This window comes from Castanea sativa, chromosome 12, assembly GCF_040712315.1.
Source record: "Castanea sativa cultivar Marrone di Chiusa Pesio chromosome 12, ASM4071231v1".
NCBI lineage: Eukaryota > Viridiplantae > Streptophyta > Magnoliopsida > Fagales > Fagaceae > Castanea > Castanea sativa.
The window spans coordinates 17,620,697-17,645,959 of NC_134024.1; the positions used below are offsets into that span (position 1 = coordinate 17,620,697).

A 25,263-nucleotide genomic window follows, 5' to 3' on the forward strand; every position below is an offset into this window, starting at 1 on the left:
GATAACCTTCTCCTTACCCTTTCCTTGCTGTTGGTCTTCCTCCACCCTCTTGTACTCGTCGATACGATCCATGAGACGACGTACGCTACGGACGAGCTTTTTGGTCAAAGACTTTCTCAAGTCGTGATCAGTAGGAAGACCCACCTTAAAAGTATTAAGCGCAACCTCATCAAAGTCGCCATCTATTTCATTAAACATCTCCCAGTAACGGTCAGAGTATGCTTTCAACGTCTCCCCTTCCCTCATGGTCATGGATAACAGCGAGTCCAATAGCCGAGGTACTCTGCTACACGTAATGAACCGCGAAGCGAATGCTCTAGTAAAGCTCCCAAACGAACCCATAGACCCCGATTTAAGGTCGTTGAACCACCTCATAGCAACAGTCCCAAGCTGTAGGGGAAAACTTTACACATCGTGGTCTCGTTGTGAGAGTGCACCGCCATCCTCTCGGTTAAAGTGACTCACGTGCTCCACCGGATCCGTCCGGCCATTGTAGATGGTAAAAGTGGGCCGGTAAACCTCCCGGGAAGCCTTCCTTTCTCAATCCTCCGTGTAAACGGAGATTTGGAGAGTTGGTGCAACGCCCTACTCATAGCATCGTTGCCTAAGCCCCTAGAACGAAGCTTCTTACGTCCGCGAGTTGGCCGGTCGTCCTTCTCACCGGAGGACGTTGCACCGGCGGGGGAGCGCGACCTGAGCCGTAGCCACCTCCCCTATCCTCCTCCGAGGAAGGAAAGTAGACGAGGACGGTGAAAACCTACGTTTAGCACGGCCAGAATCCCTTTTCTTTTCAAACGATTGATTTCCTTCTGCATGGATTTAGAACCCTCCTCGTGGGTGGTGCTACCCCCACCATGAGTATGGCTAGCGCCTGGGTATTCTGTATGGACACTTCCCTCACGATCCCTTCGACGTTCAAGACGTTCGAAATGATCTTCTGGTTGTGATCCATGTGATTCTGCATGGTGAGAACCTAAGCCTGCCATCCTATCCCCACCTCTTCTAGACTAGATTTCCCACAGACGGCGCCAATTGTAAGTGCACAATTGCACCTGGACCCAAAGACAATCACGGGCTCAGGCCCAATGAGCCTTAAACAATAAAATTTGTAGAGTGTGGGCTTGAAACCTAGATTTGAAGTACTGAGAGTTTGTTAACAGGCTTTTAGAAACAAATACAGGTAACTAACAAACGATAATTGCAAATGGATCTCCTCGGACTCTAGCCGAGGACTACTTCTTTATTATTTCTCTTTCTTCCTTAAAGATTACAATTTCTTAATTTCCTTTCTTTGTTTCGATCCCCCTTTCTTTTTGGCCTTTACCCCCCCTTTTATACTTCCTTCCCTGATACTTTTTGAACAGTGACTAGAAGTTTCCACCTCACTGTTCAGGGGTCATCTCCCCATTAATGCGGCCAGGGAGGTAGGTGCAGAGCCTTTAATGCGGAGGTGCAGAGCCTTTAATGCGGAGGTGGCAGCCTTTGCCCTTGATATTTTCTTTAATACTGGTGCATCTAGAAGATTCAGAATGTCCCATTTTAACCATTAGTCTTTCCAGAGTTGTGCCTTGACCTTTATAATGAAATCTTGAGTTCTCTCGGATCTGTCCGAGGTGAAACTCTCCCTCGGCTATATCCTCGGACCCTCGGCGTATGGGCCAACTCATAGAGTTTAATCCTGGAGCAGGTCGGCCCTCCATGTTACAGCCCAAAGGCCCATATGCCCACTTGGGTCCTTTTACTCCCCACAACTTACATGCAACATATTTATCCCCATAATTTATTTTAAAACGTTATGGTTTCAAAAAAAAAAAAGGATCATTATCTCAACAACAACAAAAAAAAAGAGGATCATTTGTATTTTTATGCCAAATATATTGATCTACAAAAGTAGTCTCTAAGGTGGCATTTGGATTGCGTCCACGTTTGGACGTTTTGTGTTTCAGGCCTTTTTTTTTTTTTTTTTGGACCAGTGCTTGGTGCACTGTTCATGGGACATGAACAGTGCATCAAGGCATATGAACAGTGTTTTTTAGTGTAAACAGTAACCGAAAATTATTTTATTATTGTTTTCAGTTTTCAGCAAAATAAGCAATATCTAAACGCACCTTAAAGCAATTTACAATTGAAAATTGAAAATTGTACAAATTATTGAGGCATGTTTGTTAAATGAGCCACCATACTGTCACAAATTATTTTCCATATAATTAAGATTTTATATCTAGGAAACAAACGTAAATACTTGGATGAGTACTTGATGAATATCAAAATCAAAATCAAATTCACGAACAATTTAGGTGCCTTGGCATGTACTTTAGTCGAATTACCCATTAGTCCACATTAGCATATTTGAAAAATACTATATGTGAACGATTTAAGATCAGAGAAAACAAAGTCCTTGAGTCACATATGTAATGAATAAACAAATAGATACAACATGTCTACCTTTGAACCTATTCAATTCTATATAGATAATAATCTTGTGAATTTCAAATTGATACTTCCAATCTCAAAACTCAATGGTAATTTGTTACACAAATACCAATAAAGATGCAAAACATAACTTGTTCTCTAGGATTTAGAGTACACATGCTCTATATTTGCATTCACCACAACTTAAATTTCATCCCAAAATTAAAATAATGCAAAAAAAAAAAAAATTATCGTACAAATATACGACAATTGGAAATAATAGATATTTCTAAAACTAAAATCACTAAACAACATAGCATGAAAAATGACTCTGATACCAAATGTAAGAATAAAATTTAGAGAGTAGTGGAAGAAAATAAACATACCTTCAGCTATAATTGTCTAAGTGTATAGGGAAAAAAAAAAAAAAAGACTCACTATATGATAGTACCTATAAAAAATGTCTTCTAGTTTATGGCCTTTACCTCACGTATTTCTTTTGATGGAAACAAACCATATACATAGGCTACACTAGGGACCCTTTTAAATTAAGATTTGTTTCATAACTCTTATTCCATCAAGGAGTTTAAAACTTGTAATTTCAAGGTGTTTATTAACCAAGGGATTATACCAATTGAGAGTTATCTAAAAAATGTTATTCATCATACTGTCATTCACAAATAAAATCCTTAAAACATGAGTTTTCATTTATCACTTAAACGTGGGCCATATAAAGTCTTTTTAAAATCTTACACTCATGTCATTGCCCTTTTTTATGAAATTTTGTTATTTAAAAAGAATTGATTGAAAAATCAGAGTGATTGGTAAATTTGTTAATTGAATAATAAAATGACATTGTTTTAACAATGGCATCGTGAGAGCAGAATTATCAAAGAGGTTGACTATAGTTTGATGTTAAGTTTCTTTTTTTCCCCTTTTGTATTTCGGGGGGAATAAATGAATCTGGGTCTCCAACAGTGGCAAAGCTAGGAATTTTGAGTTGAGGGGCCAAACTATTGTGCCAAGATAAACTCAAATCACAAATAGACACTACCCTAAAAAATTCACATAATATATGTGTGTATGAAAGTACAAATTTTAATTTTCTTATTCTAAATAAGTTATATACATAGACACAAATTATCAACTTTAATATGTATATATATACACCTAAACACAAGATATTCTTTATAAAAGAAACTTATAATCTTCTTAAACTCTAATTAAGTATACAAACATTGTATAATTGGGTATACAACATACAAATATAAAGTACAAAAAAAAAAAAAAAACGAATATAATATCTTCCATCAAAGTCATGCTTGACAATAATACTTCACGTAATAAACTCCATCAATTATTATTTTTATAACAAAATTATACATTATTTCCTTTTTAATATATAAATTGTTCACAAAATTTCATCCATGTTTGACAAATCAAAATCATATAATTATAATTGAAGTCTTATATGAGCTTTTTTTTTAAATAAAATCTTGAGAATAGAAAAATTCAACTAAATAGCATATACTATCAATGTTGAATGATTTAAATGCATTAATAGGATTTAAAATTGAGCTAAAAATTAGGAGTCCCACTATTTAGTCACAAAACTTACTATCTAATTTTTTCATTCTATTACAATAGTATATCAACGCTAAAGTCTTTTTTTTTTTGGAAAGGATTGCTAGATTAGTTAATCAATACTTTCTTTTGGGAGGCCAATTTTTTTTTTTAATTTTTTCCATATAACCTTTAAATATTTATAAAAGAAATACCTATATTGTAAAAAAATTAAAAATTTTGGAGGGGCCAAGGCCCCCCAAGATGCATGTGGCTCTGCCACTGGTCTCCGAATAGGGGGTTTTGGTTTATTTTTATTTATTTATTTATTTTTATTATTATTATTGTTGTTGTTGTTGTTGTTGTTGTTGTTGTGGGGTACAAGAATTATAATAAGGTAATTGTGTCACGTGTCATACCCATGGCCGAGAAGGGCCATTATCATGCCGAGGAGGCCACAGCCTCGGACGGTAAGGTTACATCAATAGCACGTCATCAGAGGAGGTTGTATTGTGGAGAAACAGTTTTGGGGAGGGGGTTAACACTGACATGGTTGAAGGAATGATGGTTGCCACCACATTTAATGTGTCCTACCAAACCTCCTGGTTGCATTTATGTGGAGAAGACCCATGAACAGTGTTGTCACGACTCACAAGGGGTTTGGGAAGGTGTCTAATGGGACAAGCACTCAAGTAGTGGACTGGATAATCAACAAATGGAGAGCCAAGATCATCTAAGGAGAACTATACAATGTAAGGGACCCTCCAGGGACAAGGGGGGAAAAGGGGGAAGAGAAAACACTGTAGTAACAAGAACTGTAATAAGATCCGAGTCTAAGAGAAATATATGCGAGGATTTTTCCCCTTGAACGTTGCCGAGAAGGGTTCCTTTGCTTAAGAGTTTGTTCTCCTTACTTTCTTGCTATCTTGTATTCACCGCGTGTGTTCTTGGATCTATTGAAGCCTAGCTTTTAATCTCACTCTCTACAAATGCATTGTATTGAGCTTTTTGGGCTTTAATCCATTCATTTTTTGGGCTGAAGAACCAAAACCCGCCCTTACAATTGTTATTGTTATTATTTTATTTAATGGGATTAAAAAGGGGGCTTTGGCATTGAATATTAAAGCTTGGTGATAATGGCAACAATAATATCTTTTAATTTTTTTTTAAACTAATGATTACGATTTTATTTTTATTAGTAGCTATGAGAATTATAAAATAATATAATGAAAGACTAAAAAACACAAAAATAATAGGAATATTTTAAAATGTTCACATTTTAGGGTCAAGATGAGTGTAATAGTTTTTTTTTTTTTTTTGAGAAACAGATGCGCGTAATAGTTAATTTTCAAATCAAGGTAACTCACATGTAATTTTATAATTTCTCTAATAATTGTTATTAATTTTTCCATGCTAAATTATAATGTGGTTAAATAGAATAGTAATATGCTGCATCCAATGATAAAATTTATTTTTTCTTTTTCTTCTTTTTTGTCATTTTGGATAATAATGATAATAGGGTATCGCCTCAATGTAACTTGGTCACCTTTATTAACAGGTGCTAATTCACATCATATTAAAAAATAATTTCACTTTATCACACATTATATAGTTAGCTGGACTACTTGAGATGTATCAAGAGTTCAACTTACCTATAGTGCTCTTATGCACTAGTGGAGGCACAAATATGACATGTATTTTTTTTTTTTTGGAGAGTTTCAATCTATGGCGTCTGCTCTTGATAATAGCTCTTTATTATCAGACCAAGACACCAATCAGTTTTTGGTGTAGCCGGGGATTGAACCCCATATCTCTTATATAACCATCAAAGATTTTACTAGCTGAGCTAACTGGAACCCACAATATGTATCTTAAAATAACCACAAATTAGTTTAGTGTCTCATCTAATGCATAAAAGTATTGGATGGAAGCTTTACTTATACATAAAAAAAGACTATAAAAGAAATAAAATAATAATTGTTTAATAAGAAATCTGGAGTTTAATTCCAGCCTACATAAAAAACCGATTTGTATTTTGATCAGATAATAAAAAACTATCATCAGGAGCGAACACAATAAGTTGAAACTTTCTAATAATAATAATAATAATAATAATAATAATAATAATAGTTCATTTGATAATCTTGTAATACAACTTATACTTATTGATAGTAGGAGTCTCTTGAGGACCTTCTTCAATAAAGTTTTGATCACATATATTGGAAAGCCAATCAGTATGCGCACACGCAAAATTAAGTGCCTAACAATCTACTATCTATGTTAGTTTTGATAACCTACAACATATGGTGATAGTTCATGCTCACTTTTGATAAAGTTGAACTCTACCTGTAATATCGTGGTTTATATTTGATATATTTTAACTCATTGATATTTTTTTAAAAAAAAACTATTAACATAACCTCGTTGTTGTTGTTATTATTATTTTTATTTTTTGTTTACTCAATTACATTAAACTTGTTATTTTAAATAATTCTAGAAACCTCCCTTTGCTCTCATGTGAAATGTGTAGTGCCTCTATCAGCTCAAATGAACCATCATTGATAGCATATGTACTATAACACCAACAACTCAAAACCGAAGCATCAAATTTGTGTTTAATAATACATACATATATATATATATATATAATATTTGTATACATGCATTGCATATTACATACACTTTCATAACATGCTCATTTATGCTTTCCTAAAGAAATTTTGAAATATCTTTACCAATAATAAAAAGTTCCAGAAAACACTACTAATTACAACAACTTCATTTCGAAATCTTACCTTTATTTATAGGTTTTCAGAAACATTTTTTCTTTCCCAAAACAAATTTATTTTCCTTCCTCCAAAAAAAAAGAAAAAAAGAAAAAAGAATCCAATTTATGTTTTTATTTTCTTTATAGTAATTTTTAAACCCACCTCATCAATAATTTGGGCGAGCTAGCTAGCTAGCTAAACTCAAGCCCAATTTATAAAATCTTCCAAAACGGCCCAGCCTTCTAAAAAACCAACCCACCAAACCAAAAAAAAAAAAAAAACCTTAAAACCCTAAACCTAAAAAAACTCACACACACATATATAAGTATAACCGTATGTTTCTCTATATCCCCATTTTGCATTCTCTGTGAAAAGAGCCGCCGCCATCTCCAGCTCTCTCAACTCTCAAGTTCGTTCTCTCTCCCTCACTCCCTCTCTCTGCAATATCAAATATGGGTTTTAGCTCTTTTATTTATTTATTTGTGATTGGTATTTTGCAGAGAGAAAAAAAAAGCACTGAAAGATGGCTGCTCCTCCTTATGCTGTGAAACCCGCGAAGCAGCTGGGTCCAGATGGTGGCGAGGAACAGATACACAAAATCAGGATCACTCTCACTTCAAAGAATGTTAAAAACATTGAAAAGGGTACCTCCAAAATACTTTCTTTTCTTGCTTCTGTTTTTTTGTTTTGGATTTTTAGTTCTAATCTGCGTAGACCCATATGATGAAAATGGTGATTAAACAATGATAATGTGGATCTGAGTATGGTTTAGTTTCAGAGATGAAACACTCTTTAGAGTATGTGTGAATTTTTGTTAAATTTTGTATGTTAGTATCAGGTATTTTTTTTAATGTGCGTTTTCTGATTCAAATCTGATTTATTTTGTTGGTTATGGAAATGTTTTAGTTTCACAAATGGTATTATTAATGATTTTGAGTGTTATATGTTTGTATCAGTTTTTAGCTATGATTTTTTTCTGAGTCAGTTCTGATTTGATTTTAATTGGTTTATGTATGAGGTTTTAAACCTTTTTAGCATCTTAGATCTGTTAAGAACAAGAATAATAAGGCAACAATTTGACTGATGGTTTTGTTTATTTTTTTATTGATAGTTTGTGCTGATTTGGTTCGCGGCGCCAAGGATAAGATGTTGAGGGTTAAGGGCCCAGTGAGAATCCCCACCAAGGTTCTGCACATCACCACCAGGAAGTCCCCTTGTGGTGAAGGTATATTTTCTATATCTTAATGTAGGATTCAATTGATTGCCTTCACAAATATATCATCGCCATTGTTTACCAATATTCATTTGATAATCCTATCTGGTTCAATTTTAAGCTTGCCTATATTCTAGGTTGGTATATTAGCTAGTGGTGTTCCATAGGGGTTTTGTTATCACAATCAAAAGGGAGCAGGTAGAGATCCAAAGGTTCCTTTGTAAGGTTTAGGTTGAGTTGTCTATCTCATGATGTACTTAAAAAATAAGAAAATGATTTTATTTTTTTATATCATACTGTCCTTCAATTTAATTTTTTAGATCTATCTTTAATTATCATTGTTTTGCATTATTCATTTGATAATCCTATGTCTTAGCTAGTTCCTTAGTGAAACTGTAATGAATGTGAGCATTGGAATTGAAAGAAAATGAAATTGTTAGTGCTGTCCCATATCGGTTTTGTATTAGTATCTAAAGGCAGCAGGGAGATATTGGAAAGTTAACTCTTGTGGGGTTTGGGTTGAGTAGTCTCTTGATGTACATAAAATGTGTTTGACCACCCTTATCTCTTTGATTTTGACTCAATAGTCAATACTAATGCCCCTAATTGGTGTTCTCATTTTGAACCACAAATTGAAGTCAACCTATAAAATTAGCCTGTTATTTAACAATTTATGTCATTTATCTACAGATGTTGGTTATATGTTTGTCTAAGTGGTATGCTAAGGTTCCTTGTGACTTAACTCTGGATTAATCTTCAGTGTCTGTATATTCAACTTATTACCCTTTTAACACTTTCCCTTAAGAATGCCATTGGTTGTTGCATTTCAATCATACTATACCTTGTTTCATTGTTGCCTGAACGAGTTAAATGAAATATTTAATGGCTGTAGGCCTGATATGTTGTGCCCGTCCATAATTAGTCCAAATAGCAGATGTTCTGTTTGCTGGTGTTATTAGAAATGTATATATTAAGAAAGATGTTTTTGTGTTGCCCATTTCCTTGTTTGAATATTATTGTGAATTCTTTTTGTTTCTGGTCTGCAGGTACCAACACCTGGGATAGATTTGAACTTCGTATCCACAAGCGTGTTATCGACCTGTTTAGCTCCCCTGATGTTGTTAAGCAGATTACCTCCATTACGATTGAGCCTGGTGTGGAGGTGGAAGTAACTATTGCCGACTCTTAAACATGGCATACTTCAATGCTATTGCTTTTCTAATCTCGTTAGTAGTTTGGTAGAAATATTTGTCTTATGTTGCACTGGTATCCCAGAACATATGCCTCAACTTCGATTGTTGGCAGTCTGTTTTTTAGCACAATTTTGAAGTGAAAGAGAAGAGGGGTTTTGATGTTTGAATGTTTATTGACATATTTGATTCTATATACCATTTAGTATGTGTGCTATAACTTATTTTTCTACGTTTGAAAATGGGGTTATTTTGAAAGAGTTGTCCAGTTTGAGATGCGTGAGATACCTTGGCCTAAGTGTGTTTTGTTTTGTTACAGAGGCCGGGATTCCTTCCCAATATTTTGCTGTTATAATTTTTATAGTGTTGCTCACATCAGAATCAGATATCAGTCTCCATTGGTAATTATGGTTGGTTGCAGTTCATATTAGAACCTAAAGCAAACTTTGCAGCTGAAATATATCTTGCTAATAAGATGGAATCCTGCCAAGTTCGCTGTGAGGTTCACTAGGTGTTGTTAGGAGTCCATCTAATAAATTCTAAAATATATTTTGTTTGCTAGGTGTTAGTGTATTACTAGAAATATATCTAGGTGTTACTATAAATATATCTGCAAAGTTCGCTCTATTAGATGGAATCCTGTTTGGTTCTTATTGTGAAATCTAGGGAAATCAATAGCAGCAAGTCTTTTGATTTAACGTTTGTGCACGTATAGTATGTGTACCATACTAATACCTAGTTGAATGGATAAGAAAAATGAAATGGTTATAAAAAAAAAAAATCAATGTTTTTTTTTTAAAATTTTAAATTTTTAATAAATAATATAAATATTTTTAAATAGTTAACAATAGTAATGTGAGTATTTTAATAATGTGATTCTATAATCGAGTCAATGGTAAGATCTAATTCCTTTTGGAATTCTATGAGGTTGAAAAGTTGATCTCAAAATACATTTATTAAAAAAAAAATTCAAAACTTTATTATTACAAGAATATCGGTTCCAAAAACAACTAAATTTCACCCGTTGTCGGCCTCAATTCACCTCCAACCTATCACATCAAGATTTATTAACAAGTCAAATGACTCAATACATATGTTATGTAACTAAAAGTATATTTAGAGAGCTAACTAAAAGTATATTTAGATAGCTTTTATTTGACTCAATACATATGTTATGTAACTAAAAGTATATTTAGATAGCTAACTAAAAGTATATTTAGATAGCTTTTATTAAATGGCATGTAGTGAGTTCAAGGACTCTTTTTTTCTCGAATTGGCATGGAGGTTAATCTAATGACCGAGAAATTAAAGTTGCATACATATTTTCAATTTATTTTAAAAATTAATGAAAGAGAGGACTTTTTTCTCAACTTATTAAGATCACAAGATATGATAATTGCAATCACATTTTTACATGAATTCACAACTAACAAAATATGATATTGTGTACTAACTCATAAAAAAAAAGTGTGTGATATGGATTCTCAAGAGGATAGGACCCAACCTAAATTGAAGAATCATGCATACCTCCAAGTAGCTCTTTTAACTCCAAAATTTAATTCTCTCATAATAAATATACTTATATAATAAATAAATTAAAGCTTTGCCCCTAAAATTTTAAATTACGCCGGTACAAATATATGCTCTAAAGACTTATATTTTGTTATTTTTCCTGGTTTTTTTTTTTTATAAATAATTTGTTGTAATTTAAAGTTAATTAGGTTGAATTTTAGTATGAATAAATTAATTACTAAGCCCAAACAATTTTCAAACTGTAGCAGATTTAAAATGTGAAATTAAGGCCTTGTTTTGGTTGAAAAACATTATCACTCATCGCCCTATAACTCATTTCTTATCACTTAAAAATTCTCAAATATCACCTAAGCCCAGTTTGGCACCTAAACCCAGTTATGTTTTCAAATCCAGAAACTCAAAAATGTGGGACCCACACTTTGACTTAGGCTACCAATGCTCCTAGAACCCCTACTTGCCCCCTCCTCACCTCACTTACCCTAAAACCCAACTTTACCAATTTTCATATAGATTGGGAGTGTAGCGATGTGGCTGTGCAGATGGGGTTTTAGTTGTGGAAGCAAATGCTCATTAGAGCCGTTGGTGGGGAGTACGAAAATGAGCTGCGGATTTGACTCTTCTCTGATCGTGGAACCCGTTGATGTGAGGGTATTTATGAAATTGCCACCCGTTACTCTATTTTTGTAACTCAAAAACACCTAAAACTTGAATTTGTTTTGAATAATTCATTACCCGGTTTGATGAGAACTGATTGATGAAAACAAAACCCCAAAACCCATCCAAACAAACACCTTTCTCCATGAGACCCACTTACTTTAGGTGATGACTAATGAAAATAGGGTTGATGAGTGATGGAAACTTACAAATCCAAACACCCTCTAAACCTTCCCAAATCCATTAGAAAACTGCAAGAGGTTTGTACCTTAAGTGACATTTTTTGTTATTTTTAAATTAGACCTTTAATGTTTAAATCATCTAAAAAAAAAAAATCTAACCATTAAAAATTTGCATTTGGGCTGGGTTAAAAAGCCCATTGAACCTAACCCGCTTATAAGAAAGAGCTACATCGAATTCCACTTCCTTCCTGTTCTCTGAGAAAGAGCTAAAGAGGCCGGCTGCCCCTACTTCCAGCCTCCACGCTCAGCTCAAGGTATCAAAAAGAGCCTCTTGGGTTTGCTTTATTTCTACCGTGATGTGATGATGATGCTTTTGAATCGATGAAAGACGATGAGAAATAAGTCTTTTATTTATTTATTGGTATTTGTTTTTCAGGGAAAGGAAGCAAAGAAACAATGGCGTACGCATTGAAGCCGGCGAAGCAGTTGGGTGCGGATGAAGGTCCGGAGCAAATTCACAAGATCAGGATAACCCTGACCTCAAAAAGTGTCAAGAACCTCGAGAAGGGTACCCAAAAACCTTTTTTGTTTTTGTTTTTATTTTCTAGTTCTAATCTTCTTTGACCCATATGATGAAAATGGTGTTTATACAATAATATTTATACTAATATGGTTATGGCAATGGTTTAGTTTCAGAGATGAAACATTCTTAGTGTTTTGAGATGAATTTGGTTTATAATTCTTGTACTGATAAATGATATAATTGAGTTTTTCTGATCTTACATTCCGTTTGTTTCAATAGAAAACGTAAAAATAGTTTTCTTTGTTTTTTAGTGTTTGGTATTTGGTAGCATAAAAAAAAAAAAAAGAGTGAAAATTATCTTTGTTCAACATGAAAAGTATGGTTTATTTTTGGAGATTGTTTTCATTAAATTTTTTTAGAAAACAACTCTATCTCACATCAAGCTAAATAAGGAAAGTTATGAGGTTGTTTTTCAACTCATTTAAAGTTGCTACCAAATATTGAAAAATGAGATAGTTTTATAGAAAATGCTTTTTAGAAAATAACTCATTTTCTAGAAAACATCATTGCTGAAACAAACAGAGTTTATATGTTAGTATCAGGTTTTAGCCTTTTTTTTTTAATTCTGATCGATTTTATTGGTTTAGTTTCAAGCAGTATGTGTTTTGAGTTGAATTTGTTTTGTAATTGTTATACTGATATGACCCATTTGGCATTTTATTATTGAATGTCATCAGTCTTGGTATTTTTAATACCTTGTATGTTAGTATCTGTTTTTGGCCATGATTTTTTCAATCTGGATTTTAACTTTTGAGTCATTTCTAAGCTGATTTTGTTTGGTTTTTATGTGAGAGTTTAAACCTGTTTAGCATCTTGGGTATGTTTGGAAGTTGGAACAAGAATACTAAGCTGATGGTTTGGCTTTTTATTCTATTTTATTTTTTTATGGATAGTTTGTACGGATTTGGTTCGTGGTGCCAAGGACAAGATGTTGAGGGTTAAGGGCCCAGTGAGAATCCCCACTAAGGTTCTGCACATCACCACCAGGAAGTCCCCTTGCGGTGAAGGTATATTTTCTATATCTTACTATAGTGTTCAATTGATTGCCTTCACAAATATATCATCGCCATTGTTTACCAATATTCATTTGATAATCCTATCTAACTCAATTTTAAGCATTCCTATATTTTAAGTTGGTATATTAGCTAGTGCCCCTTGCAAGAACTTTTAAGGAAAGTGGGCATTAGAATTGAAAGAAGGGTGAAATTGTTAGTGGCGTTCCATAGGGGTTTTGTATCAAAATCAAAAGGCATCAGGTAGAGATCCAAAGGTTAACCCTTGTATGGTTTGGGTTCAGTAGTGTGTCTCATGGTGTACGTAAAAAAAAAAAAAAAGATCCTTATTACTTATCCAAAAAAAATGATCCTTATTTTTTTGCCTTTGATTTTGAGGCTTGTAGAGAACAAACTGGTGACAAACTTTGAAGCTATACACTTAAACTTTCTCCATGCCACTAATCGAAGTTTACCTATAAAATTAGCTTGTGATTCAAATGCTGCTTATGGTTCCTTGTGACTTAACTCTAGACTGATCTTCAGTTGGATTTTGTGCAACTTATTGTCCTCTTCAGTATCTCTATATCACACTTATGACCCGTTTTAACATTTTCCCATCATATAATCTTTTTATATATAGTTTAATAGGAAAGACATAGGGGCTCAAATATATTTGCCATGGATTATTGCTTCTGATCAATCCTATACCTTATTTCATTGTTGCCTGGAAAATAAAATAATTATTTTATTTTATAGTTGTAGCCTTGTAGGACAGCTATGTTGTGCTCATGATGGAATCCTATTTGCTAGTTGCTATTATAGACGTAGTGACATAGCTATTAAGAAAGATGTTTAGTCGCGAAGTTTAATTCTTTTTTTGAAATTATTGTTAACTCTTTGTTTTGATTTTGCAGGTACCAACACTTGGGATAGATTTGAACTTCGTATCCACAAGCGAGTTATTGACCTCTTCAGCTCCCCAGAAGTTGTTAAGCAGATTACCTCCATTACAATTGAACCTGGCGTGGAGGTTGAGGTTACCATTGCGGATAATTGAAAATGCGCTGCTTTCATAATATTGAATCCCTGTACTCTTTAGTTTATCAGAATATTTGCTTTAGGTGGTAGTATGTGTGTTTTTAGCGCATTTTTTAAGTGAGAGAGGAAGGATTTTAATTGTTTTTTTGTTGGAAAGAATTCTTCAGTTGTGGATTAATTTGAATGAATACTTATTTCCATGTTTGACTAATAGCATTAGAAATGTTATCCAGTCTTATATTTCAAGTCGATGCTGTCTTACATTTGCATGGAAGTAATCTCTAATCTGTAAGAAATTGATGTGGTGACACTGACAGGTGGTGTTTTAACTCTTTTATGTTAGTGTTTCATTCCAACTTTTTCTTGAATCATTGAATGCCATATCCATCCGGCTGTATGAGTGTAGCCAACAATACTTGAGAATCCCAACTCTATTTTCGTGATGGGCTTCTTTTGATTTTATGTTCTTCTACTTTATCTTGTAGTTGATGTTGTCCGCCTCTATAAAAGAACGTCATTGAAGCCATTCCAATTCCTAAGTCACTCCATACAAACCTTGAGGAATTTTTCACTGGATCCCGTCTCCCACCAGGTAAATTTGACACTGCAATAGCCCTGAACTTGAGGATAAAAATCAACACACCCCAAATGATAGATGAGATTGGTTTGGGAAAATGGCACGATCCCTTGGGTGCAAACTCTTCTCAAGCTTACATATTGAAAATTTGAATGTAAACCCCTAGGGCATTAGTTCGCAGAAAGATTATCTTGGAAGATTGCATCAGGAGTTTGTACATCTGTAAGATCTAGTATATGCATTATCTCATTCACAACATGTAGGACCAAGAATATAATTTATTTTCCATCTTAGTTTTATCAACCCCCCAAAACATACAAATAAATTTATTGGTGGTTCGTTGGCAAGTTGACGACACTTCTTAAGGTGATTGACACGTTCTATTCGATAACCCCACTTTTTCTTTTCTTTTCTTTTCTTTTTTAAGGGGTGAGGTCACATTTATTCATTTTTAGGGACATTTTTAAAACTAACTTAATTATTAGGAAAGGGCGATGTGTAACTATGGAAGGTATATATATATATACATACACACACACAAGAAATTTTGTGGATAGATACACTTTTCTTTTTCAATGATTATTTGTTGGATTGTGATAAAACTATTATTATTATGGATAAAATTAAGGTACAGTACCTTAGGTACTGATCCTTAGGTTCATCTCTTAAGATTTAGCCATATGGTTACTTAACTAAAAAATACACTTTTATCCCATGAGAAAAAATTCACACGGCAGAATCTTAAGAAGAAAACTTAAGGAACAACACCTAATAATAATAATAATAATAATAATAATAATTTACCTTTCATATGGATTTTATATCATATCAAGAATTATACAACGCATTGTCCGATTCTCCTATAAAGAAGAACTTGGGATTAAATTCCCCCTCCCCACTTAAATAAATAAATATCTTTTGCAGCAAAGTTTTTGGTAGACGTATTTTACATTTGGTGTTTTTGTTGTTGAGGTGACATTAATTACATATTTGCCTGATTCTAATAAATAAATAAATAAATAAATAAATAAAAGAAAATTACATTTGTGCCTTTTAAAAAAAGCTGAGTATTGCAAATTGTACATTGGCAACTGCTCATGACAGCACCAAAGCGAATAATATGCTTCAACCATCAACAACTTGAAATGGAGGATAGAGGAGCAAGTCAATTGAATTGAGCCATAGCAAGAGCAAGGCCAAATCAAACACGTACATTAGCAACGCCCCCTCTAGGTATGATTGAGCTAAATGTTAATGTTGCTGTTAAATGATTCATGCGCAAGGATTTGCATTCTTGTGAGTGAGTCACTAGTGGCAGAAACAAGTGCCATTCTCTGGGCTTTGTAATTGGCACTGTTAGAAAATTATAGAGCCAGTGATGGAAGGAGACTCTGGCCGTATAGTAACAGCTTCTTTAGCTTTTTATTAAAAGTGTGCTAAAGTATACTCGTATTTTGAAAAAAGATGAAAAAAGTAAAAAAAAAAAATGAGGTTTTAAAAAGTTGTACATAAAAGTTAAAAGTTAAACTTATAAGTTTTAGCTAAACAAAAAGTTGTGTATTGAATCCTTGAGCAACCTTAACAGAGAGAGCTTTTGGTGAATTTCACTAAGCAATACTTTAGGAGTTCATAATATGGTAGACAACTAAATTTCTAGTTTGAAAATGGTAGTCAATTTCATTCAAACTCATTTGATCTATCGCTATGGCGTCCCTCGTTATATCATAACTGATAATGGCAAACCATTCTACAATAGGCTAATGAGAAGTTTCAATTTAAACAATACAATTCCTCCATGTATAATGCCCCAGCAAATGGACTAGCTGAAGCATTTAACAAAACACTTGGCAACTTGTTGAAGAAGGTAGTATCCAAGACAAAGCGAGACTAGCATGAAAGAATCGGAGAAGAATGCGCTTGAAAGACGAGCTTGATAGCACTCAAGGCGTTATTGGGCCTCGAACCTTTTCTTATCAAGTGCCTCTAATTCTTGCAATTTGAGCTTGACATTTTCTTCTTCAGTCAATCATTCTTGAATGACCATCCGTAATGATGAGATTTGGCGTTCTAAGGGAATGACGGCTTCCACTCCATAAAGAGAATGTGGCGTCGCTTGAGTAGGTGTTCGCAATGTTGTTCGATATGTGCGCTTAAAAGACGAACTTAATAGCACTCAAGGCGTTGTTGGGCCTCGAGCCTTTTCTCATAAAGTGCCTTTAATTCTCGTAATTTGAGCTTGACATTTTCTTCTTCAGTCAATCCTTCTTGAATGGCAATCCGTAATGATGGGATTTGGCGTTCTAAGGGAAGGATGGCTTCCACACGATAAACAAGAGAATATGGCGTCACTTGAGTAGGCGTTCGAAATGTTGTTTGATATGCCTATAATGCTTCTCTGATTTTTTTGTGCCAATCTCGCTTTGTCTTGGATACCACCTTCTTCAACAAACTGCCAAGTGTTTTGTAAAATGCTTCAGCTAGTCCATTTGTCAGGGCATTATACACGGATAAGTTGTATTGTTTAAATCAAAACTTCTTCCATAGCTCTGTTATCAGCCTATTGTAGAATGGTTTTCCATTATTAGTTATGATATAACGAGAGACACCATAGTGATAGATCAAATGAGTTAATCTTGAAAGTAGGAGAAGAAAGCTGAAGGTTGAGCATATCGAACAACATTTCGAACACCTACTTAAGAGACGCCATATTCTCTTGTTTATGGAGTGGAAGCCACCCTTCCTTTAGAACACCAAATCTCATCATTACGGATTGCTATTCAAGAAGGATTGACTGAAGAAGAAAATACCAAGCTCAGATTGCAAGAATTAGAGGCACTTGATGAGAAAAGGCTTGAGGCCCAACAACGCCTTGATTGCTATCAAGCTCGTCTGTCAAGTGCATTCTTTTTCGATTATTTTGTGCCAGTCTCGCTTTGTCTTGGATACCACCCTCTTCAACAAACTGCCAAGTGTTTTGTTACATGCTTCAGCAAGTCCATTTGTCGGGCATTATACATGGAGAAGTTGTATTGTTTAAATCGAAACTTCTTGCATAACTCTGTCATCAGCCTAGTGTAGAATGGTTTGCCATTATCAGTTATGATATAACAAAGGACACCATAACGATAGATCAAATGAGTTAATGCTGAAAGCAAGAGAAAGAAAGCTGAAGGTCGAGATGTGCTCAGTGATGAAGGAAGGCAACAACATGCCTTTATATAGAAAACTTTTGAGATAACAAACAAGAAAAATGAAGAAAGTCAGCAAACCATTAAATGGTTTCACCAACCAGCCATGGAAAAAACTATATTCACATTTCAAAAATGTGAAAACGACTGGAGCTCAAAGTGAGATTTTGCAAACTCACAGCACTCAAAGTCAAGGAAGACTGCACCGAATTTTGAAATGAAAGACGATATTCAGCCTTGGAGACAGAAGATGATGAATACCAACCTTACAAGTCTAAATCTTGGCACCGTCTTGTCAGAATGGCCATTGCAAAAGTAGACTAAGATGGCAACAAGTCCAACCATGCCTGCGGTCTCCTCTTGCGGATTTCTAAAACTTCTGACAAGATTTCACAAAATTCAACCCACAGATATCTTCTAAGGACTTCGACCTACAAGACCCAGAAAAGCGGTCCACGGTGGAGCCATAACGCTCCACCACGCGCGGCCACCAATTCCCAACGACCGGCGGATTTCACATTCAAATCTGCGCAAATCTGAGAAATTTTTTACAAAATCGATGTCACCACTAGATACATCGGCCTAAGATCTACAAAACTTGAAAATTTCAGGTCAAGAAGAACAGCCACGCTCCTCCATGCACCGCCAGAAAAGCAGGCGTCACCTCATCAGTATCATGCGCCAACACGCGCCACCATCACTAAATCACGCGTACCCACGTGCCATACTCTGACAGGCGCCTCAGTTGTATGACGTCATGATGACGTCACCCGACCTGGTTTGACTCGTCCAGATCCTACCTGGTTTGACTCTAGGGGTGGCAAAATTGGACCCGACCCGCGAACTCGACAAGACACGACATGAAATTAGCAGGTTATGGGTTGAGGCTTAATGGGTTCGTGTCATATTCAGGTTGACACGATGAACCCGTTTGATAAACGGGTTGGGTTAGGGTTCAACCTATGAAACCCGTCTGACCTGTCTGACCCGTTTAATTAAATGAAATTTTACCAATATACCATTCAAATTATAGATATATAAACTTATTAGTTATTGTAGTTTATTTTCTTCGACGTATAGTGATTGATTATTTATGATATTGAGATATGCTTTAGTTTTGAATGATTATTTGTGATATAATTACTCATTAGTTCTAAAATTTATATTTAAAATATTTATTTTCTTGTTTTTCCATAAATGTTTTTCTTCATTTTGATAAAATCAGACAAACAGGTCGACACGACTGATCCGTTTAATAAATGGGTTGTGTTAAGGTTGAGGAATCTTGACCCGTTTAATAAACATGTCGAGTTAGTGTTAACCCATATAGTCGAATATGTATGAGTTGACACGACATGAACCCGACACGCGAACACGAATTGCCACCCCTATTTGACCCGTTCATCCTGACCTGGATCCGAACAGCCTGAAAAAAAGAAAAAGAAAAAGAAAAAGAAAAAGGCCTTGACCATGGTTGACTTTGACCAAAAAGTCAAAATTTTCAAAGCGGACCTGTCCCACCTGGTTTTTCAAGTACATTTTGATTTTGGGGTCCATTTCTTCATTTGAAACTCGGAAATTGTGCGAATGTCCGATTTCCAGAAATTTGACTTTTGCATAAATCTTAACCTAAAGTCAAAATTTTCAATAAGGACCTGTTTTGCTCAGTTTTTCATGTAGATTCCAATTTTGGGGTCTATTTCTTCACTTGAGAATCCAAAAGTGTGCAGATAGTGTGATTTTACACCTGTTGACTTTGATGTGAACTTTGACTTTGATGTGAACTTTGACTAAAAATTAAGATGTCCGAGCAAAACTTGTCCCACTTAGATTTTCGTCAAGATTCTGATTTTGAAATCCGTTTATTTGTTTAGGACTTGGAAACCACCAATCTAACCCACTTCTCCAAAGTACTGGCAGTATCCAAAACTCAAGCTCCCGAAATCAAAATTTGAGATTCATCCATTTAGTTTGGATTTCCTTAAGGTTATCCTCCAGACTTCATTAAAGCTTCCCTTTTAAAGAACAGATAAACTCTCACAAGTATGTCTTAAACTTAAAATTACATTGGGTCACTACTTCAGCCTACCATTCCCGTTTGGTGCCTACCAGTCTCCCACCTACCATTCCCATTTGGTGCTTATGTCGTCGCTTACACATGTTGATGCGTGATTTTTTTTTTTGCTTGCATTTTATGCCCCTATTTCAATGACACTTGACAAATTTCTATTGGTTTCTGAGTAGTGATAGCAAAATCTAGTAGTAGTATGTGGCACTTTGTAATTGGCCGTATTTTGTGGACTTGGTAGTATGATGTGTCAGTTTGTGATAGGTCGGGAATTTTTCCATTCTACAAATACTATTTGCGCTTTTAATTGGGTTAGAAGAGAGTTAAATGGTGTAGTTCATGCTCATGTCAAATACAATTTTGAATTTTTGATACCAGCTGTGTGGGTTGAACTGTAAGAAAGATCTTGTATTCTCTTAATGAAAGTTGGTTTATCAAGAAGAAAAAAAAGGTATAACAAACTGTCAAACTGTAAAGCCTTGACATACTATCTTACTCATTACTTAATTCTTTTTTTTCTTTTAAGGCATGACAAGGTTCCATTGACATTTTTGTACATGGATTATTCTAATCAAATAAGCCCTCAAAATTATTTTAATTGTATGTCAAATGGCACCACCTCTTGTTAAAATCAGCAAACTAAATTATGTAATGCAATTTAGTAATATTTTGATGGGTAGGGAACCAATAAAAAAGAAGGACAAAGTTTAACTACAAAATTGATTGTAGATTAAAGTTACAATATTTCTCAATATCTTTTTATTGGAGGTGAATTTTGATAAATTCACTATTAGATTACATCTTCTTCTTATATCCTCCATGCATGCAAAATTTCTAGAAAATTAAAGATTAATAATTATGTTATTAATAAATTTTTTAAATTACAATTTTTTGTAGTTTAAAACTATGTATAAAATATAAGTTTATAGATCATATAGTAAATAATATTCGATTAACACAAAATTTGACATGTGTATTAAGAGTGTAAAAAACATGTAATCCAACGATTAAATTTTCAAAATATGTAGTAATGTTAATGATATTGAATAAGGTTATAAACTTAGGTTATAACTAATTTTGTAATTAAACTTTGTCAAAAAAAGATAGGGTTGAGCTTCGCATCTACAATCATTTCATCAAACACGTTTGGAAAAGTTATTTACATTACCGTAAAAGTAGAAGTATATGAAGTTTGAGTCACCATTATTAACAATTGAATGCGCTTCTCTTTTTTACAAAATTTTTGATCATGTGAATGGAAATATTTAAAGAGAATGCATACAATTTTATTATATCATAAATTAATCGAATAAATTATGAAATGATGATTTTTTTTTCTATTATTGAAATTCATAGATAAATTTATATTTTATTAATACATATATGTGAAATTATCCAGTGTAAGAAGACATTTTGAAATGTAGTATTTTCGTTAAAGGAAAATCGTAAAACTTAAAACTTAAACCCATTATATGCTGTTAAATTCATATTAGACAATTTACATTTCGAATTTTCTTCAAATTCTTTAATTTTAAATCCAAATGCAACTTTATCATTATGTTGCTTTTTTTTTCTTTTCTTTTTTGGTTTCTTTGTCCTACATTGAATATTTATCTTTGGGTTTAGTTGGTTTGAGTTAAAATTTATCTTTTCTATTAGAGATGACCCACCACAAAGTTTCTTTCTTGCTTTTGTTATCTTTCACTTCTAATCAGCATGGTCAATTTGATGAAGTTTGTAATGATTTAATTTCAGATATTAGGATTGATTTGGCGGTTTGAGTTAAGGTTTATCATCCCTATTAGAGTTAGAGATGATCCACCACAAATTTTGTTTTGATTTAAGTTCAGAGATTAGACAGACACTCCTTTAGTTTTATCTGAGGATTGATTTGGGTTTAGTTGGTTTGAGTTTGAATTTAAGGTTTATCTTATCTACTGGAGATGACCCGTTTGTGATTTAATGGTTTTAAACCAGTTTTGTTGTTGGTTTTTATTTATTTATTTATGGTTTTTCAATATTATATGTTAGTAACAATTTTTAGGTAGAGATTAGAGAGTGACTATTGATAAAATAAATTGGCAAAAAAGAATACATGTGGACTCCAAAATTTTGGGACAATTACTTTGTAGTTGTATTTTTTTATTAATTTAATTTAATCTTATGGGTTTTTTGAGTAATCTCTGATTTTATATAGGTTTAAACTCTCATGCTATCTTGTATATATCTATGAGCCGGAGTGTATGCCCAGTGGACATTGCCCACCAAGGTTCTGCACATCACCACCAGGAAGTCCCCTTGTGGTAAAGGTATATTTCTTTTTATCTAACTGTTTTTGGGTTCAGGTGCTGGGCTTCATATAAAAAAATCACTATATTCCTCATTATTCTTCAATATTCATTTGATAACAATCCTGTTCTATTCATTTTAAGTATTTCTCTATTGGTTTATTACTTAGCCTGCTATTTCCTGTATGTCCTCTGCTTAAGGAAATTGTTAGTGGTGTCTTTCAAGGGCCTTTGTATCATAATTTAAAGACAGCAGGGAGAGATCCAGGGTTTGCGTTGAGGTTCAGTTGTCTCAATAACATTAAAATGGTGAACCCTTATTGTTTGTCTTTGATGTTGAGGTCATAGAATATTGAAAACAAACTTTGATGCTATAGCCTTATTTATCCCTGCATGCCTCGCAGCTGAAAGCCTAATTAGAATTACTCTGTTTTGAACCACTATTTGAAGTTAACCTGTAGAATTGGGTTTGATTAGCAACTCAATTTATACTTTGAAAGGGAAGAGCTAGTGGCTAAAATGTATGTTCCATTGATGGATATTTGTTGCTTTCATATCATAGTTGATCATACCATAGCCCATACCTTGTTTCATTGTTGCCCAGAAAAATAGAATAAACAATTTCATTGTCATAGGTCAACTAATATGTACTTATCAAAAAACAATTATCATAGGTTTATTGTATAACATGTTTTTTGTTAAAGCCTATTTTGCTTAATTGAAAATTATTTTCAACTGTTTTGCTTTTGGGTTTGCAGGTACCAACACTTGGGATAGATTTGAACTTTGTGTCCACAAACGAGTTATTGACCTCTTCAGCTCCCCTGATGTTGTTAAGCAGATTACCTCCATCACTATTGAACCTGGCGTGGAAGTCGAAGTTACAATTGCCGACTCTTGAACATGGCCTATTCTAAAAACATCACTTTTTCTGATCTCCTTAGTTAATTAGAAATATTTACTTTATGTTGTCTTGGAACATACCCCAAGCTTGATTAACATTGTAGTGTTAAAGCAGTATGTGTTTTTCCTGCATTTTCTTGAATCAAAAGACATCAGTGAAGAGGGATTTTGTGGTTTGTTTCTGCAGTTGCCTGTAGTTGAGATGTTTAAATGACAATTTGCTATGAACAAAATTTAGCTATAAAACTGGGTTATAGCTTTAGGCTACAACCTTATTCAATAAAATAAATATTACTACAAAACTAGCTATAAATTTAGGCTATAACTTATATTTTACGCATAATTTTAAATTATAAAAAGTTACAATTTAAACAATTTACTGATGACATAACTATTTATTTTTAATTTTCTAGAAATTTTGCAAGCATGAAGTATATAAGAAGAAGATGTAGGGTGAGTTTGGTTCAACTTTTTGAAATTGAGGTTTTGGAAAAAGTGAAGTTTTCAAAAAGTGCAGTATGAAACTGGACTTTTTGAAAAAACTGAGTGTTTGGTAAAAGCTGTTAAAAATTGATTTTTAAAAAAGTTGAGTATTTAGCTAGCACTTATAAAAGTAGTAGTTTGAATGGTAAATTACCAAAAAAGAACAATATATATATATATAAGGGAGTTTATTTCATTTTTTAATCAACTACATCATAATAATTACTCAATTAAAGAAAAAAGCTACTTAATAATAAATATATTATTGTCATAATTATTTTTTATTACTATTACTATTATTGGTACTAGTAAGTTGCTCGTGCGATGCACGGATAATATTATAATATTTTATGTAAGATAAGTTCGGAGAATATTGTACATATATTATACCATAATTGTCATAGAACTTTGGTAGTAATGAGTTCATTACAAAAACTAAACAAAATAATGAAATAAAGATGAAATTTAGAATTAAAAAAAAAACCTTAATGAACTAAATGCTAAAATCCTCAATTCATACATTATTGAAATTCATAGAAAAGAAAGCACACACAACATATAGAATTATACAATCATCATTAAACCAAAACTCAAAAAAAAAAAAAAAAAAAACCATTAACCCAAAACTCAATTTATTGTAGGAAAAAAATCAATTTGTATTTCTTTACTGAAATATCAAGAAACTTACTCGAGAAAGAAGCTTTGAAGTCTAATGCGGATTGAATAGTCGTGTTGTTTTTCCGCTGCAAATTCAATTGTCATTGACTAAATCCCCTCCACCCTACCACCGCACACCTTTGGTATGATGGTCACTCCACAAGTATAAATGCTTATGGGGTATAGGGTATGGGGGGTAAGGGCCGAGGTTCAAGTTTCTAAGAAAGAGTTTTACACACATATACACTTAGATTTGGCAAGAGTAGAATTTTTATTTTGTGTAAAAAAAAAAAAAAACCCTCCACCCTAGATGATAACTGCTTGATCCCTATAATCCAATTTATGATTTACAACATATTTAGCTTTTGTTTATTTTGAAAAGACCAGTTTACTCAAGTCATATGCTAAGATTAAACAATCTTGAAAGGACAATGACAATGAGACTTTTACACTAAATAAACAATTATCGATTTTTCAGTTTTAGACTTCAAGCATCTTTTGGTAATTGATATACACAATAACACAACCTATAAAAGAAAATAGCAAAACACAAAATCTCACGATCATAACCCTACCGATTGTAAGTGAAGAAATAAAATTTTGAAAGTAACAAAAAATAGCTTGAACTCATACATGTCAAGGCCATTTAATGTGTGATGGATAGCCACTGGCTACAACAAAAGATCACAACAGCAACAGGTTTCTACCATTGGCCTGGTGTTTAAAAAAATTATGAGTATGGAAACAAAATTTGAGAGTAGCAGTAGTTTAGGAAATTTAACTATTAAAGGTTTTTTTTTTTTTTTTTTTTGAAGAGAAAGAAAGTTTTTTTTAAGAGAGAAAGAAAGAGAATAGAGGCATATGGTCAAAGTTGAGAGGGGAAGGCAAAGCGTGAGAGAGGTTAGGGAGTTAAAGGTTTAGAAAATCTTACATTAATCATTATAGCAGAGTTTTGATAATATACGTAA

At 33.5% G+C, this 25,263-nt stretch overlaps 2 protein-coding genes across 2 annotated transcripts; both read left to right on the forward strand.

The window, feature by feature from the left end:
* The first annotated feature begins 7,055 nt into the window (after positions 1–7,055).
* On the forward strand, positions 7,056–9,404 carry LOC142619684 (small ribosomal subunit protein uS10y-like). The gene is made up of 4 exons (XM_075792894.1): positions 7,056–7,152; positions 7,244–7,387; positions 7,855–7,968; positions 9,003–9,404. Exons 2-4 carry the CDS (start codon positions 7,267–7,269, stop codon positions 9,143–9,145), a joined length of 378 nt encoding a protein of 125 aa, XP_075649009.1. The 5' UTR covers positions 7,056–7,152; positions 7,244–7,266; the 3' UTR covers positions 9,146–9,404.
* A 2,325-nt stretch (positions 9,405–11,729) lies between these two features.
* Positions 11,730–14,379, forward strand: LOC142619685 (small ribosomal subunit protein uS10z/uS10x-like). The gene is made up of 4 exons (XM_075792895.1): positions 11,730–11,829; positions 11,952–12,083; positions 12,992–13,105; positions 14,008–14,379. Exons 2-4 carry the CDS (start codon positions 11,972–11,974, stop codon positions 14,148–14,150), a joined length of 369 nt encoding a protein of 122 aa, XP_075649010.1. The 5' UTR covers positions 11,730–11,829; positions 11,952–11,971; the 3' UTR covers positions 14,151–14,379.
* The last annotated feature ends 10,884 nt before the right edge of the window (positions 14,380–25,263 follow it).